Consider the following 17,065-nt stretch of genomic DNA (forward strand, 5'->3'; position numbering starts at 1 on the left):
GTCAATGCTCACATTTACTCCTCTTAATTGGAATCCCAAAACATCCTTTCAACTTCTTTAACTTTTACAATTCTAAAACTTCAAAATAATGCCACAAATATATTTTGAGAAAAGTTATATTTACTCATATATCTAACACCTAAGTTGTATAATGGCGATTTATCAGATGTACCAATTTTAATTTTTTTAATAATTTAATCAACTTTGATATATGTCCAATACATTTTTACTTTGTTTGTATGCTTGGTGTAGAATACAGTGTAGGAAAAGTGGTATACAAATAGCACACCTCATATATTTTAAACTGTATAAATTTTTTTTACTGATATATTTTAAACTGTATAAATTATTTCATTATATATGTCCTATTACTTTTCATTTTGATTTGAATTTTGAAATACTGCAATTTTAAATTTTCGTATAATGTACATAGTTAATGTTTAATTGTTGATATTTACATGTATTTAAAATATATTATAATGTTTGTTTATATTAGCTTCAATTCATTAAGAATTCTTGCGGACAACACACTTCAAAAGATATATTATTTACTAATTAAATATTTAATTTTTTTTCAATATTTTGCAGATAAAGTATAACATCAGTTATAATTATATGTTAATTTTAGTGTTATATAAACTTACAAAAATTAGTCACCACTACATTTCTAATAATCTTTCGTATCTTTCTTGATAATTGTGACACCTAATCTAATTTTTTGGCATCACTCAATTAATTCGTTTGAACATTAAAAAGTCACTTTACACACAAAAATCTCACTTGAATGTGTGTGATCCATCAAAATCAAATACATAATAAATAAATGTTATTGATTAATATATAAAGAAATACGAAGTAAATACTTGTCATTCATAATTGTATTAAGAATACGATATAAATATTTATCCCAGCTACATATATATATATATATATATATATATATATATATATATATATATATATATATATATATATATATATTGTGCGACATATAATGTAACACCCTACCAATATGTGTCTAGAATCATATCAGCAGAATACTAATAACTTATACTGAGTACATACAAAAGTCAAGAATAATAACATAAGATGTATACATTTCAAAATCGTCTCGAAGATGGATACAATGGATATGTCTACACAATGATAAAGATACACAGCGGAAGAAAGGATCAGGTACGTTCTTCATGCCATCCGACCATGATGTTCTCGAACCAAGCATCTAGCAAAACTCGATCTTGCATAGTACCTGAAAAGAAAATAAGATGAATGGGGTGAGATTACTAAATCTCAGTGAGTTCCCCTATCTTATGGGTCCTCTCGGCTTTACAAGGTATATACATAAACTACAGATCCATCTCAGATCCTAAGGTTTCATTACTATCCAGCACAGGAAAGCCTATCAACTCGTAGCTCCACGATTGAGTGTCCATTGACCACCCAATTGGATTCTCTGAGAATATATAACATGTTCGGATAATAGGTATATGTTTCCTCCAAAATAGGTCTTCCGGGTTTACCTGCCAACCTTTATCGGGAGCTACCCTCAAGGTTTGGTCTTCCGGGTTTACCTGCCTATCTACTCTCGAAACAAGACCCTAAATCATTCCTTTTCAATCTACATGGTAAGTAACTCATATGACTATAGAGAACCATGGAATCGACATCGAATCGCATCACACGATTCAACTCCTCCAATATCCCAGGGCCCGAATGTCACATAGAAATTCACCCTCAAGGAGATGACAAAAGGAGAAGGTGTGGCCCACGTCTCTGGGAGTTCATCCCCGAAGAATAGCTCCTGAACTACGGAGCACGGCCCATTCCTGAGATCACACACTCGAGGAATGCCTGCAATATATGTGGCACAGGGGCATCCTTGGAAATACTTCACAAGAAATAGCCAACATATATGTAACATGCCTACTCGCAGTTACTATCCTTATGTTTGTTCTCTAACCCCTCGTCTCATACTTACTACACCATTAGATTGTAGGATTTTCAAAAGTAGTCGCTTGATAGGAAAAGGAATATCAGGTTAACATCCATTCATATCTCTTGGTTTAGGTATCCTAAGGTTCACCTTACCATATCCATATTTTGTTAATCGACGTACACAAGTTACACAAATTGTAAGACCTCCTCGCCTCTTGGTTCACATGCTTAGCTTCACAAGCTATAAGACCTCAACATCTTGGTGTACATGTATAACTTTGATTTCCATTACCACTCATTCCATGATCCGTACAACCCAGTTGAAAGAACACTTGGGTAACAAGGCCCTTAGAATGATTAACGAATCAATTATTCGAGCATTACCTTTTAGTAACCAAGGTACAAGAATATTCCCATGGACTTGATTAGTATTTAAGAGTATGATAATGTTGTGTAAGATTAAGCATCTTGTAGCCCTTTCCGTTATCTTTCCAATGCCTCCGACGGCGCCCAATTCTGAGTTACGAAACTCCAGTTATGGTCGAAACAGTAAAAGGATGATTTTCTGTCAGGTGCAATCGATTTGCACTGGTGTGCAATCGATTGCTCACTGAACCAGAAGCGCAAAATGTCAATTTTTCATAGTGCAATCGATTTCTTAACCCCTGCAATCGATTGCTTACTGAACCAGAAGCAAAAATCACATTTTTCTTGCATAAAACCAGTTCCAGTAGTGTTCTAACTTATCCCTAGGTTCCCCAACAATCCAAATCCGAACTCTATCATAATTTAACATTCCATGGCATACAAAAGTATCAAAAGAACACATATTTCATCAATCAAACAACATGCATAATATTTATCACAAGCTAAACCCTTAATCATGCTAGGTTCCCAAAATCCACCCCAAGTTCCTAACTAATGGAACTCACCTGATAAGATGTTCTAATTCTGCTTCCGATCGCTTGTGCCGCTCCAAAGCCCGATAATTCGCACGCAGATTTTCTGCATAATTCAGCTTCAGACCCCTAACTTCAAACACACATTCCAACCTCATAACAAACATCCAGCTAACAAAATTAGTGTCTAAAATGAAGGGAATTTTGTGTAGATTCTAGAAATTCAAGATTCGCATCGATATGAGTTACAGAGAAAAAGTTATCACCTGTTTAGTAGAGGCTGGTCATGGAATCCGAATTTTTGCACCCTTCATCAATTTCTTAGAACACCCATTCATGCTTCTTAGTTCTTAAACCCTAACTCTCTTGAAGTATAGATGGAGATGAATATTGATGATCCCTTAAATCTCTTGGTAGCAATCCACTTTTATGGTAGCTTGCTTCACTTGGATGATGAAGATTCTTCAAGGATTCACCCATGCAACCCACTTGATCAAGCAAGATGAACTCTTCCTCCCTCTCCTTCCCATTCACGTTTCCTCTTTACTTCTCTCTCACAATTCTGATTTTTTTGTAACAAATGAATGATACCAAGCTATTCTACCAAACAACCCCTTACTACACTTATTCAAGTGGAATTGACCACCTTGCCCTTTAACTATGTGTAAACTACAAGCTTGCCATTTGGTCCAATTTCAACTAACTTCTTTGATTCCAACCAATCTTCTCTTAACAACTCATAATATATACACCTATGCTTAGACAATTAGGGATGTTACATTCTCCCCCCCCTAAATAGAGTTCGCCCTCGAATTTCTTCCAGTCATCACGACGACAAATTCTCACATCTTCTTCTAACGAGGGAATGAATCATTTCTAAATTCCTCCTTTAGATAACTACACGATTTCACCTGGAAGTTACTCCATCCAAAGAAACACAATCCACCAATACACTTCTGTTCTAACACCTTTGCTCTACACATGGTACTGATTCACACTTCTTTTCCTTTGGCTTATTCCTTTATCTCGAATCCACACTCTTCTAGTGCAGCGTCTCTCTCTAATGACGACATTCCAAACTTACTTCCAAACGAATCCTCGTTGTGTCATACAGATACTTGTTGAATTCTTGGTCCTGACTTCTAATTCCCATATGCTCAGATTGACTTGCTCCACGTCTACCTCCTTGTACTACCAAGCTTCTTACTTCGATTATTCCTTCAGCCTTAAACGACATAACTGCCTTGCAATCCACAAGGGTGCACAATTATGAAAAAATAGTCTTGATATTCAACAACTTCACATAGTTCCACCGATGAAAGGTGAACTCTAACAACCAAGCTACATCGGTCATCTAAGTCTTCATGCACGCCCATAAGTATACAAGACATAGCCACAATGAGTCTACTATCTATAAGCACTTGGCTTAATTACTGATCTTAGTTGTTCCTTTCGATACCAATGATTCATCCTTAGTGCTTTATCCGCCAAACAACTTTGATCAAGTCTTCCCCAAGATTAGGTTACCAACAAATTACTCTTTGGCTAAACTAATCCGAGTGTCATCATAAGAGGTAGTATTCTCACATCATGAGTCCAATCAATGATATCGTGTTTTGGCTATTTCTCGAATAATCCTCATAGAAATTCCGTTATTCCAAAATCCAGTCACATCCGTATCCCACTTACAGTGGCACTATTCTACAATCCGAATATCCACTGTATACCTTAATTAGCTGAAATAACAATCATATGCCAATCTGATATGTGATGCTTAATGTTCAACACAATAGTCATCAACTAATCTCGATGCTAAAAGAATTCCAAAATCGAGTCCCTACTAACTTCGTTGGTCTTCAATAGCCACTTGGTTCCATTACTCTACTACACTCATTCTCTTAATAGCAATAGTTACTTCTCAGAATTCATCCAATCACGACACATGCTAGGATCCTAAATACACTTATCGACAACTACTCTTCGAGGTTGAGTAATTTTCTAAATCAGATCACTAACTGTTTCATCATTATGTGTTAGGTCCATTTAAACACAACTTGGTCGCACGCTTTGGTTATAAAACATCTAAATCCGGATACTTAATGAATAGGAGTTCGTCTTTCCTTACCAACTTCCACATCGTACAACTACGAAAATTCTACCTAACTTTTCCACAGTTTATTCTCAACCATATGACTTCATATTGTTGGTGTGACAACACTACCAATAACTCACGTAACCGTACTTATATACAATCCTCTCACAGTTGCACTTCAGTCACACAGTCATATAATGTCTTTTCATTTCCGAATCTTACACCACACTGACTTCCTCGGTTGCATTACCCAATGCAGCGTTTCTAACGATAAAAGTGTAGTTATAGTGCAAGGAATAATACTTTGTGCCTTAGACATCACCCAAAACCAATGTGTCTCTACTTACTGAGACTGACATTATTTAACTTTTGAGGATCTACCAATACTCTTCTAGATACATCTCGCATCGAGCTAACCCAAGACATACTTCATCTATTCTAACACTGATCACTATGTGTAAACTACAAGTTTGCCATTTGGTCCAATTTCAACTAACTTCTTTGATTCCAACCAATCTTCTCTTAACAACTCATAATATATACACTTATGCTTAGACAATTAGGGATGTTACATATAATATTTGTCGCTAATAAAATGAAATACACTAGACACATATTTATTATTGATATATCAAATAATATGTCGAAATATATGTCATTGACTATTATACAAAAATATGAGAATATTTTTTTATCAAATATATAAAAAAAACAAGAGACAAATATTTTAAAAAATAAGTATTAAAATATGGAATACAAAATTTTCACCGTTACATTAAAAAATATTGGACAAATATCTTTAATTGAAAAATATTAAATAAACTCAATAAGTATTTTGCATCAATAAATACAAATAAAATAAAGAAAACTTATGTGTGTTTGATAAAAGGAGAAAGGAATACAACTAAGAGCACCCACACCGGGGAGTGCTCCACAAAGTTTTATATAATATGTGTATACTATGTGTTAACGGTTAACCATGTCAGGGATTCAACTGATGACGGTCAACTATGTGCGAAGCATGTTACAGATGAACTAATGACAATCAACTATGTGTTAACCATGTTAGGGATTCAACTGATGATGGTCAACTATGTGTGAAGCGTGTTACAGATGAACTAATGACGGTCAACTATGTTTTAACCATGTCAAGGATTCAACTGATGATGGTCAACTATGTGTGAACCATGCTATAGATGAACTGATGACGGTCAACTATGTGTTAACCATGTCAGGGAGTCAACTGATGATTGTCAACTATGTGTGAACCATGTTACAAATGAATTGATAAAGGTCAACTATGTGTTAACCATGTCAGGGATTCAGCTGATGATATTCACAAATAGTCGACTATCAACAGTTGACTCCCTGACATGGTTCACACATAGTTGACCATCATCAATTCATATGTAACATGCTTCACACATAGTGGACCATTCTTAGTTGACTCCCTGACATGATTTACACATAGTTGATCATCACCAGTTCATCTGTTACATGCTTCACACATAGTTGACCATCATCAGTTCATCTGTAACATGCTTCACACATAATCGACTATCATCAGTTGACTCCCTAACATGGTTCACACATAGTTGACCGTCATCAGTTCATCTGTAACATGTTTCACACATAGTCGAACATCAGTAATTTAAATAAACATTCATTTTTAAATTTAAATTTAAAACTTTCTATTTTAAATTTCAAAAAAATAAAATTAACGTGAAATTTGTTATTTAAAAGTTTAAAATAAACGTCAAAATTTAAATTTTAAATTTAAAATTAACGTGACATTTCTTAATTTAAACATAATTTATTTTGTAAATAAAAAAAAGTCAAAATTTATAATTAGGCGTGAGATTTCATAATTTATACATGATTAATTTTTTAAATTAAAAAAATAGACAAATTTAATATTAACGTGACATTTTCTAATATAAACATAATTTATTTTTTAAATTAAAAAAAATCAAATTTTAAATTAAAAAAATCAATTTTTAAAATTTTAAAAATAAATTTAACGTCAGATTTATTTATTTAAACATTATTTATTTTTTAAATTTTAAAAAACATTAAGTTTTTAAATTAAAAACAATCATAATTCTAATTTTAATTATGCAATTATTCCCTAATTAATTTTAGTAACATTAATTATGCATTTATTTAGTAACGTTAATGATATATGATGACGATATTGGCATAATGTTATATTGCTATGTGCTTGCAAAGCTCATTTTTCTTTTCTTTTTTTTCAATTTTTTAAGCATCATTTAATGCTAATCATTTGTTGCAATACTTAGCATGCAGACATTGGAAATTGTGAAGCACATGCACCAATATTATGAAGTGTTATTATGTGTTAGGTTACACCATTATATCATGAAATCTAATCTGATCCAATGGCAATATATTTAAATCCCAACAAAAAAAAATTAAGTCTCTAACGGTAGCCTAGGCCCTTAGCATGTTATTAGACTATGTACAATAGTTTATGGATTCAACACCCTAATTTTTCATTTTTTACACTCCACATCATCTCCTGTCTCTTCCACCTAATAATTCAACATTTATTCAACTTTTACTCACTACAATAATTCTTGTTTAATAAAATTCAATACCCTACCCCACCACTTTTATTTCATATTCATATTTTCTTTTATGTTTTTGTTTTTGTGATTATATATTAATAACAATTATCAATTGAAATTAAATTTAAATAATTAAGAGTTAAATAATTTTTTTCTAATTTAATAACTTATTTGAATTTTATTTTTCTAATTTTATATTTTAGTAGAATTTTGGGTGTTAAAAGGTTATTATTGGGATCTATTTTACTAAAAAGATTGTTAGTGCTACAAACAAGATTTTACTTGAGGCTAAATAGAAAAATTAGAGAGAAAAATCTCAATTTTTTTCCGTGTCTAAATCTAATAAACCAAGTCTCTATTTATAGAGGAAAAAAATTATAAATTTTGATGAAAATAAAAATAAATAAAAAATTGACTTAAAATAAAATAATTAATTTCAAATAATTAAAGTGAGATAAAAATCTAAGCAATTACGACAACCAATAAGATTTTGCAAAGTATTATAGTGGCCTCCACTTCCTCCTCATTCAACATACTGAATGTTTTCAACACAAATTAATCCACATCATTTTCAACACTTCATTCAACATTCAATTGCAACTATTCAACTATTGAATAATTTTTTCAAGACCTCCATTGTACATAGTCTAACCTTTAATGGACACGTGACGTGGCCAATTAAAAAGTTGAATTGTTGTCAAATTTTAATTATAGGTGTTTTTTCACCAAGGTGAAACATCACGATTGTCTTTAGCGTTAGGAGATGCATATTCAGATATACTATTTGTTAGTGATGAATCAGAATAGAATGTATGGCTGCTTTGAAAATCTTTGAAAACCTGGGAATCGCAAACATGTTGTGTCGCGGTATCACAAAATGCAACAATCAGTTTTAAATTACACGTGGGATAGCAAAAACGTTACTGTTCACTCACTGTTTTTTTACATCCATCAATGCAAATTGATGAGTCGCCTTTATTTTGCAAAAATCTAATTCGAAGACACATCTCTGTATTAATATTAGGGTGATAACGGAGATGCATATTCGTAAAATCCCTTAATTTAAAATTCAGGTGATTTTCAGACGTGTATATTTCATATTATTCTTGCGTTAGACCCTTCTCTCTTCCTTTTTCATTCTTTGCAAAGTCACTCAAAAACCTACATTTGAACTCTTTTGTTGCAAATTCGTTTCCAAACCCCATTTGAGAAAGTTTATTCAAGTTCACTCACTTCATTCTACTTCATTTGCTGTAAAGTCACTCATTACATTCAAACTTCTCACCCACAACTCTAATTTGGTAAGTTTCTCATTTCATTTCTTTTTTTAAAGATTTGAATGATGTTTTAAGTAACATAGGCCGTTTAGATGCATTAGAAGTATTATATTCGAAATAGGTAGCTAATTTAGACATGGATTAGCATTTGGTTGGAGTTTAGGGCATCAATGGGGTTTCTGTCATTTTTGCAACTAGCGAGTTCATTCGGAGATGCATCTTTGAATTATGTTTGAAATGGTTATTGGAGATGTATCTCCGAATTTGGCCTGCCTGCATTTTGATGTGATTTTTTAGTTTTAATACAGGTGCAATGGCTGAAAACAACCAGGACAGAATTAGGCACAGTTGTGTGTCCAAACACGTGTTTGTATGACATGAGGGGGCCAATGGCAGGGCCAAAAGTCGATGTTACCTCGTTTGATGGTTCACAGAGTCAAGATTCACAACCATCTGGTTATACTTCCCGAATTGTCTGTCTCAGGCATCTACCTCACGGGACCACATGTCTCATGCTAAAGAAGCCTATGAGGCCAATATGGAATAACTCAGTGCTGATGCGGATGCCCATGTAGATAGTTATCCATGAGGCCCATTTGGCACCTTGTTACTTCATCTCTATGGAGACCATGTTGTGAGGTATATTTGGGAAAAAGAGGTATATTTATTTACTTTTGAAGTACATATGTTTTAATGTAATTTAATCGCGACTGATGGTGATATAATTTTTTTTACAGGAGCGTCCATGTTTAAAACACGTAAAACATGGAAGGAAGATTTTGGATTTGGAACAACCCATAGATGACTGGTTCGAGAATGTTATTCATTACTCTGGGCTTGTCGGTTTATGTGTTGTTGGGTACAAAACCATAAACCATGGCATGCAAACAACATTTGCAGAGAAATGACATTCAGAGACGTCATCTTTCTACCTTGCGACAACCATCACCCTTGATGACGTCTCATGCCTCCTACATATATTTTTTAGAAGAAAATTACTAGACCACAGAAGGCTCAATCGAGAGGAAGCTAGCGAGGTGATGGTTACCTATTTGGGAGCTGACATACCTAATGTTGTAAACGAGGTAGTCGACACCAGAGGTGCTCATGCTTGATTTAAATTCTTGGAAGAACTTTATAAAGACCACCTGCAGATGGCTAAGGATGTCGATGGTGATGATATACAGGTTGAGTACCACCGACAGTATGCATTGAGGTGTTACCTCTTGTTCCTGGTTGTCACGTCCATTTTTATAGACAAAAGTGTCACCTACGTCAAGGTGGTCTACTTTAAATACTTCATCTACATAACGATGATCCACAAGTACAACTAGGGGACACCTGTTTGGTCTATCTATACTCGAAGTTGGGCCAAGGTTGTCTTTGCAAAACAAAGAAGTTGACAAGAAGTTGCACGCTATTTAAGATAATTTGCAGTTACTAATATTTTCATAACTCTTTTGTTACACTTGTTACACGAGAATAAATCAATGAAATCTAACCCCATCAAATTATCTCAACTATTAAACATCAAAGTTCATTTTATTTTTTGTTATTTAACTTTCTGCATTCACAAAACAAACATTTGATAAATCATTATTAAATTTGTCGAAATTATTGAACAATCTTTAAAACACAATAAGTCAATGTGGAGACGATAAATTGCCCTTTCTTTCTAAGCTGTAACAACATCGAGTTCAACTCACAACCTCTTTACACCAAGATTTTACATAAATTCAACTTGCAAACTTTATATCACTTTTAATGTTACAAGAGAGCTAAGCTCTTGAATTATAATTATATCACAATATAATCAGAACGACAAATTACACAACTTTTACTTTAAGTCTTTCACTCTCTAAACACTAAGATAATGGGAAATATATAAAAAAAAATTATATGAAGAAAAATTGAGTGAGACATAAGAGTAGTAAATTAAATTTTTGGGCTTTGGAAGAGTGCACGAGACTTCTTTAAATAGGAGAAAAAAATTGTCTAAGAAAGGAAATAACCCATGAGCTTTGTCTGCTCTCAAATCGACTAGCATGTGACGCTAATCGGTTAGACCTAGCAAATAAGGAAACAACTAAGTCATGTTCGCATCTTATTGGATTAAAATGGTTTCTAATCGATTAGGCGGCAAGTTTGCTCCTAGATACAAGTTCTAATCGATTAGACACCAAAATTTGCTTTCCTTATTGGTCAAGGTCCTCCCTAATCGATTAGTTAAAAGCCATAAGCAATTTTTAGAAAGGTTTTGTAATAGATGAACTTTTATAAAACGTTTTTGTGTTTGTGTTCGTGTATTTCCTTAGTACCACGAGAGTTACTCTTGCTTAATTTACAAAGTATTGGTTCAAAACATATAAAATAAAATCTAAGGCACAGGATGCACCAAGCTTTCATAACTTCAATTTTTTTAATATTTCTTTAATGTTGATCTTTATTTTTGATTATCTTTGCTCTTCAATACTAAAACTTTTTTAGCTTCGCTTTTTATAACTGCAATCTTTGATAATATGCTCATGATTAGTTCAGCTGTGTTCTTTTGTCATAATTAAAACCACCCTAAGTAATATTATAACTTGCACCACCCAACCAATATCAATAACCCAAAAACAAAAAATAGAATGCATCAAAATTATATAATCAAGCAAAGCAAAGTTGTACTAACTTTGTTTCGAAGTATGAAAACAAGGGATGATTGGAGTAATAATATTTGACCTAAAATAGTCTTAAAAAATTATTGGATTTTGATATTTAGGAATTGAGAAAACTCAAATATTAAAACGCAAGAAAGAAGGAGTGTTTTAGTTGGTTTAAAGTGTATTTCAATTCAGAAATCTCTAAAGGGTGGGAGAAACATCCCCTTAATCAAAACACCTATTCATTAATCAGAGCTGATTCAGAACTTGAAGTTCAAAAAAGTGAGGCTGCAATCTACAATTTTAGCCCAAAAACACCACCATATCCTCCATCCAACTAGAACATTCATTCTAATCATGATATATATAAAACATAAACTAACTAAATTGCACTTTACAACCAGAGGTTAATTTAAAATGAAGGATTTCAAATAGCATACAACAGAGGTTAACTTGAAGTAATAAAGAGGTCATAGGTTCTAACTTTTTCCACTAACATAACACACAAACTACTAATCTTTGTTACTCAAATAAGAATCACATTGAAAAACTATATTATTCATACAGCTTATTGATCACTAACCACACGAGCATGGCCTAAAAGCTTCAAAAGAACAAACAGGTTCAGAAGGAATCAACAAAAGACCAACAAAATATGTGAATAATAAACAATTCAATCGAGCGATATAACTGGAGTAATCAGAGGCTTATTTGAAAAGAAGGCTTTCAAATTCTGCTCCACAACTTTGCTCATACCATAGAAAGACTCCGAAGTTAAGACAGCTGCATGCGGTGAAAGAACAACATTATCCAAAGAAAAGAACTCCTTAGGAACATGAGGTTCATTCTCAAACACATCCAAACCAGCACCACCAATCTCACCTTCAATCAAACACCTTAACAATTCCTTCTCATCAATGAGACCACCTCTTCCAACATTCACTATAATTCCCTCTTTTCCCAACGCCGACATGACTTGTTTGTCCACAATGTGTCTTGTTTGGTCATTTAGTGCACAACACAGAATAAGTATATTATGGTTTGTTGCAAGCTCTAAGACAGTTGAATAGAAAGGGTATGAAAGTAATGGCTTTTTGTTCCTAGAGTTGTATGATATCTTGCAGTTGAATGCTTCTAGCCTCTTTGCTACTTCTGACCCAATTTTTCCCATACCAACAATTCCAATCTTTTTTCCTGTCAACTGAAACACAGTTCACATGTTTATTATCAAAACTGTATAAATACCGGAAACTAGAAAAAAATTATGAAATTGCAGACCTTAGAACCAAGTGGAAAATCTGAAGAGGAAGATTGAAACTGTCCTCTCAAGAAGCGATCAGCGGCGGTAATTTTCCTGCTGACGTCAATCAACAAACCCACAGCCATATCAGCAACATCGTCGGTGAAAAGATTCCCGATACCGGCGACCTGGATATCCCGACGGCGACACTCGGAGAGATCAATGTGATCAGTCCCTGCGCTAGGGGCGCAGATGAGACGGAGGGAGGGGAGAAGTTGGAGGAGGTCAGCAGTGACGGGGGAGACATGGCTACAGACAATTGCAACTATGGAGGTGGCGTGGTGGGGATTGGTGGCAATGAATTGGGGGAGAGAGGGAAGGCAGCCGGGGTTTAAGATTTTGAAGTTTTGTGAAGGTTTGGGTTGGAGAATGAAGGAGAATTCAGGTGGAACGTGAAGGAATACTTTTGGGAGGTTCTTGTTGTTTTCATCTGCCATTGGAGTTTTCATGTTTGAGTACGTTCATTTGCATAAACTAACTTTATTGAAAATAAATTCCTTATGAGTCAATTAGTGTTACTGAAGAGAAAATATACATAAAAGATAGATTACACTAATTCTTTTTTTAATTTTTAGAAATAAATTACTTTTTAGGTAGTTTAAATAATTAGTTGAATAATCTATGTATCTCATATATAGTCTAAATACATGGATTAATCAATATAGGTAAGAAGTAAACTTTGTACTATAAAAGGATTAAAGAGTACAAATAGGAAGTGAATCTCACCAAGTGTGATAATCAATAGAAAAAAATGGGTGACATAAAATCTAACCTATTAAAATGATATTTGGACATGTCTAATTTATCTTTCAATTTTTTTTATAAAGTACAAATAGGAAGTGAATCTCACCAAGTGTGATAATCAATAGAAAAAAATCGGCATTGGCTAATCTATCTACACGTGTATTTTCCTCTTTGAAAATGTGAGATATCTTGAATATAAAGCAGAAAACTATAGAAAAAAATATAGAAAATAAATTTATATTTTTTTGTTAATAGTGAGAAAACTTGTTGGAGTTATATTTCATCATCCTTATCCTCATTTATAATCATTGTTCAGTATTACTCTCTTCTACTCAGCTATTAATATGCCCGCCTATTATTCTCATCGCACCTCATCTCTGACGTTAATAACATGAGATTAATTGTATTACCTAATAGATAGAGACATGGAACTAGTAATGACCATTGTTATAAGGTTTGATTTCATATCCTCCTTCTCTTTGACTAGGAGAATCTCCTAATCTTTGGTGAAGTTTCCCTTGGAAATAGAGAGCTTGGAATTCTACTCATTCACGGCTTGGGTGTGTTTCTCATACTGGACTCGTGCCATCAACAAGCCCCTAAACAAGTGATTCTCCACCAAGTCATACATCTGAGGCGTTGTGTTACGGAAGGCCTGATAATTGTTAGGAAAGTCTTTAGGAAAAGGGAGGAGGGTGGTCGTAAAATTTATGACATTAAATGTTCGATAAGTCCACATCGAGGTTTGAGGGGGCGGGTCATCCCTAGTTGGAGAAGAGATCTCACCCACTCTAGCCATTTTGGGGATTACAGTTGTATTATCCTTTGAAACTATGGAAGAGTTTCTGTAACACCCCTTTTATACCCCAAAATAAGTAAGCATGTAATCAGAGAATAAGCATGCATATAACAAAAGGGCGTCACATCGATGTTTTCAAAAACTAAAAGCCTTTAAAAAAACCGACAGCATTTACTTACAATATATGATACACCTGGTCATTTCAAATAACACTTCTCATTTAATCATATTTTATCCAGAATATGCATTCACAGCGGAAATACTAAAATACTCATGTATTTCATAAAATGATTCATGTCCCATACCATGATCATACGTCGACTAATAATCTCAATTCAACATAAAACATAATCAAAAGGTTTGGCTTATAAGCCTCTCAAAAGACATGTAACCAATAAATAAGTATACAAGTCATAGCATAATACATACGCAAATATAACATGAGTTCAATACACCTAGTCTACCCAATGTTACATGACCAGAGCATCGACTCACTACCTAGTCTCCAATAACCAAGGAAGGACCTCCGACTAGGTCACACGCGGCTACTAAACTCCAGAACCTGCATGTCGCCAAACGAGGGCAACATTAAAACAGAAGGGTGAGAATACGAACCATTATGAAGAAAGTATAACAGAATATAATGGTTAAATCAACACTTCAAGTATTTAGTCATACTATGTAAAACATAATAGATAATAGTAATCAACACATATTTCACATGTTATCGAGTATACAACAAGCTTAAATAGTATAATATTTCAATTCTACAATTATATTCTCAATTAAGTACGCAATCATAATTCTCACATATTCACACATCTAATCAAATATGTATTCAAACTTCACTCATTTCAATTATCAAACTCATACACATATCACAACTACATCAACTTCACATACTCAATTATCGCATAATTTTAATGTGACTCAATGCAAGATATGTGACGCTATGCATGTGGTACCGAATTGTGAACCCAAAGTTTCACCGCTTTCCGATTCAATATCTAGAATCCAAGCCACGCTTCCGATCCGGACAAGACCAAAGCCCACCAAAGTGTAAACATATAGTTTACCGCCTCCGATTCACTCTAGAATCTAAGCCTCGCTTTTGTTTCAAAGCAAACCACCTTTGTTTCAAGGCATCCATGATATGAATGTATGTACAATGTAAATCAACATATGCAATTAAGATCATCTCTACCATCTTAATATTTAGCATATCACAATAATCCACTCAATGAATTATCCACAATATTGTACACAACATTCTCATCACATAAGCATTATTCCCATATAATAGCCAACACACAAGTTTCAATTCACCATTCCAATTAACACTAGAAATTAATACTATCACATGCTAACTCATAATTTATCAATTATATAGAATTTAATCTTTTCATAATAAATTAGGAAGTCATTATGAGTATACCATCTAACTACACATAAAAGTTTCAACTTTGGAAATTAAGGAACATATCCATTATTTAATTTAATATATATATATATATATATATATATATATATATATATATATATATATATATATATATATATATATATATATATATATATATATATACATCACGTTTTCTCCTATGGTGTGTGATGGTATCCACATTTTCTTTCTAATTGACAAGCTATGTATATTAGCATTCCTATCACTAAGATGTATTGGAACTCCCACTTTCTTTTGCCATAGGTACATCACAGTAGCATGTCCATTCATTGGCAGTGGTGTTCACGTGAATCTACAGTAACAGTAGCGGTAATTAAAAAGGAAGCATGGGAATGAAACAAGTATGTCATGGTTACACAGCCGTAGATGCATTTATATGAATCCGAAAATGACACATACAGTATCCAAGAAGTAGAAATAATGGAAGGGTATAGCATAGCATAGAAATAATCCAGGTATATTAATTATATATTTTAGTAACCAAGATAAAATTCATCTCACATTTATTAACTACTACAAGTACATATGCATTCACGTGTCATATTGGCTATAGGTACCTAATAATGTCATGTTCATTAAAAAAAACAAGTAGTGTGTTTATGGTTTCTTTACTTGGCCAAAAGCTGTGAACTATGGCCATTTTTATTCCTAGGTAGTCTTCACGTTTTTGGTTTGTATACTAGCAGTGAATTCACATTAGTATATCCAATTAATAGAAGTGTGGGTACTCCATGTGTTCATTATTCTAACAACAAGTAGTATGTTTCAATAATTAATAACAGTAGTTTAGGAAAAGTGAAGTAAGACTCGTTTTCTATTGGCTAAGGAAAACAACATTGTGTTAGACGCTGGCCTATAGATCTAGAGGGGGGGTGAATAGATCTCACTAAGTTTTTACAGATTTTTCTACAGACTCGAGCGAAAGCGGTTCTGAATCGACTTGCGTCTATTCTGGACCGCTATTGCAAAGGTCGTATGTGTTTCAAAACCAAAGAGTAAGTGGAATTAATGGTGACGTAATATGATAGCTAACCAATACGTTTAACAACTGAAATCCAATTAACTTCTAGATTGACAACTTTGATTTGCAATGCAGTAAGATTGGATTAAGCAAAAACACAAACACTTGGTGATAGGTTCAAATTGATAGTGATTCAAGTTGTGGTGAATTGTGATGTTTGTGCAGAACTTTAATTCACAATTTTAACACTTGAATCGTTGATCAATTTTGCACTTATAACCAATTATGAACAGAAAGTAAAAGAGAAAGTAAAAGCGACAAGAACACGATATTTGTTTAGGCAGTTCGTCGATCGTCCTCGCT

The 17,065-nt window shown here is 33.4% G+C and overlaps 1 protein-coding gene across 1 annotated transcript; it reads right to left on the reverse strand.

The window, feature by feature from the left end:
• Positions 1–11,889: 11,889 nt before the first annotated feature.
• Positions 11,890–13,209, reverse strand: LOC131618393 (glyoxylate/hydroxypyruvate reductase HPR3-like). Its single transcript, XM_058889624.1, has 2 exons — positions 12,715–13,209; positions 11,890–12,637 (listed from the first exon to the last, which is right to left on the reverse strand). Exons 1-2 carry the CDS (start codon positions 13,183–13,185, stop codon positions 12,110–12,112), a joined length of 999 nt encoding a protein of 332 aa, XP_058745607.1. The 5' UTR covers positions 13,186–13,209; the 3' UTR covers positions 11,890–12,109.
• Between the last annotated feature and the right edge of the window lie 3,856 nt (positions 13,210–17,065).

Source organism: Vicia villosa, linkage group LG7, assembly GCF_029867415.1.
Source record: "Vicia villosa cultivar HV-30 ecotype Madison, WI linkage group LG7, Vvil1.0, whole genome shotgun sequence".
Lineage (NCBI taxonomy): Eukaryota > Viridiplantae > Streptophyta > Magnoliopsida > Fabales > Fabaceae > Vicia > Vicia villosa.

Excerpts from the sequence above, each read along its gene's own strand:
- LOC131618393 (XM_058889624.1), bottom strand. The coding sequence starts at position 13,185 with ATGAAAACTCCAATGGCAGATGAAAACAACAAGAACCTCCCAAAAGTA. Across the intron at positions 12,638-12,714 it reads ATTTTCCACTTGGTTCTAAG|TTGACAGGAAAAAAGATTGG; the intron begins GTCTGCAATTTC and ends ACTGTGTTTCAG.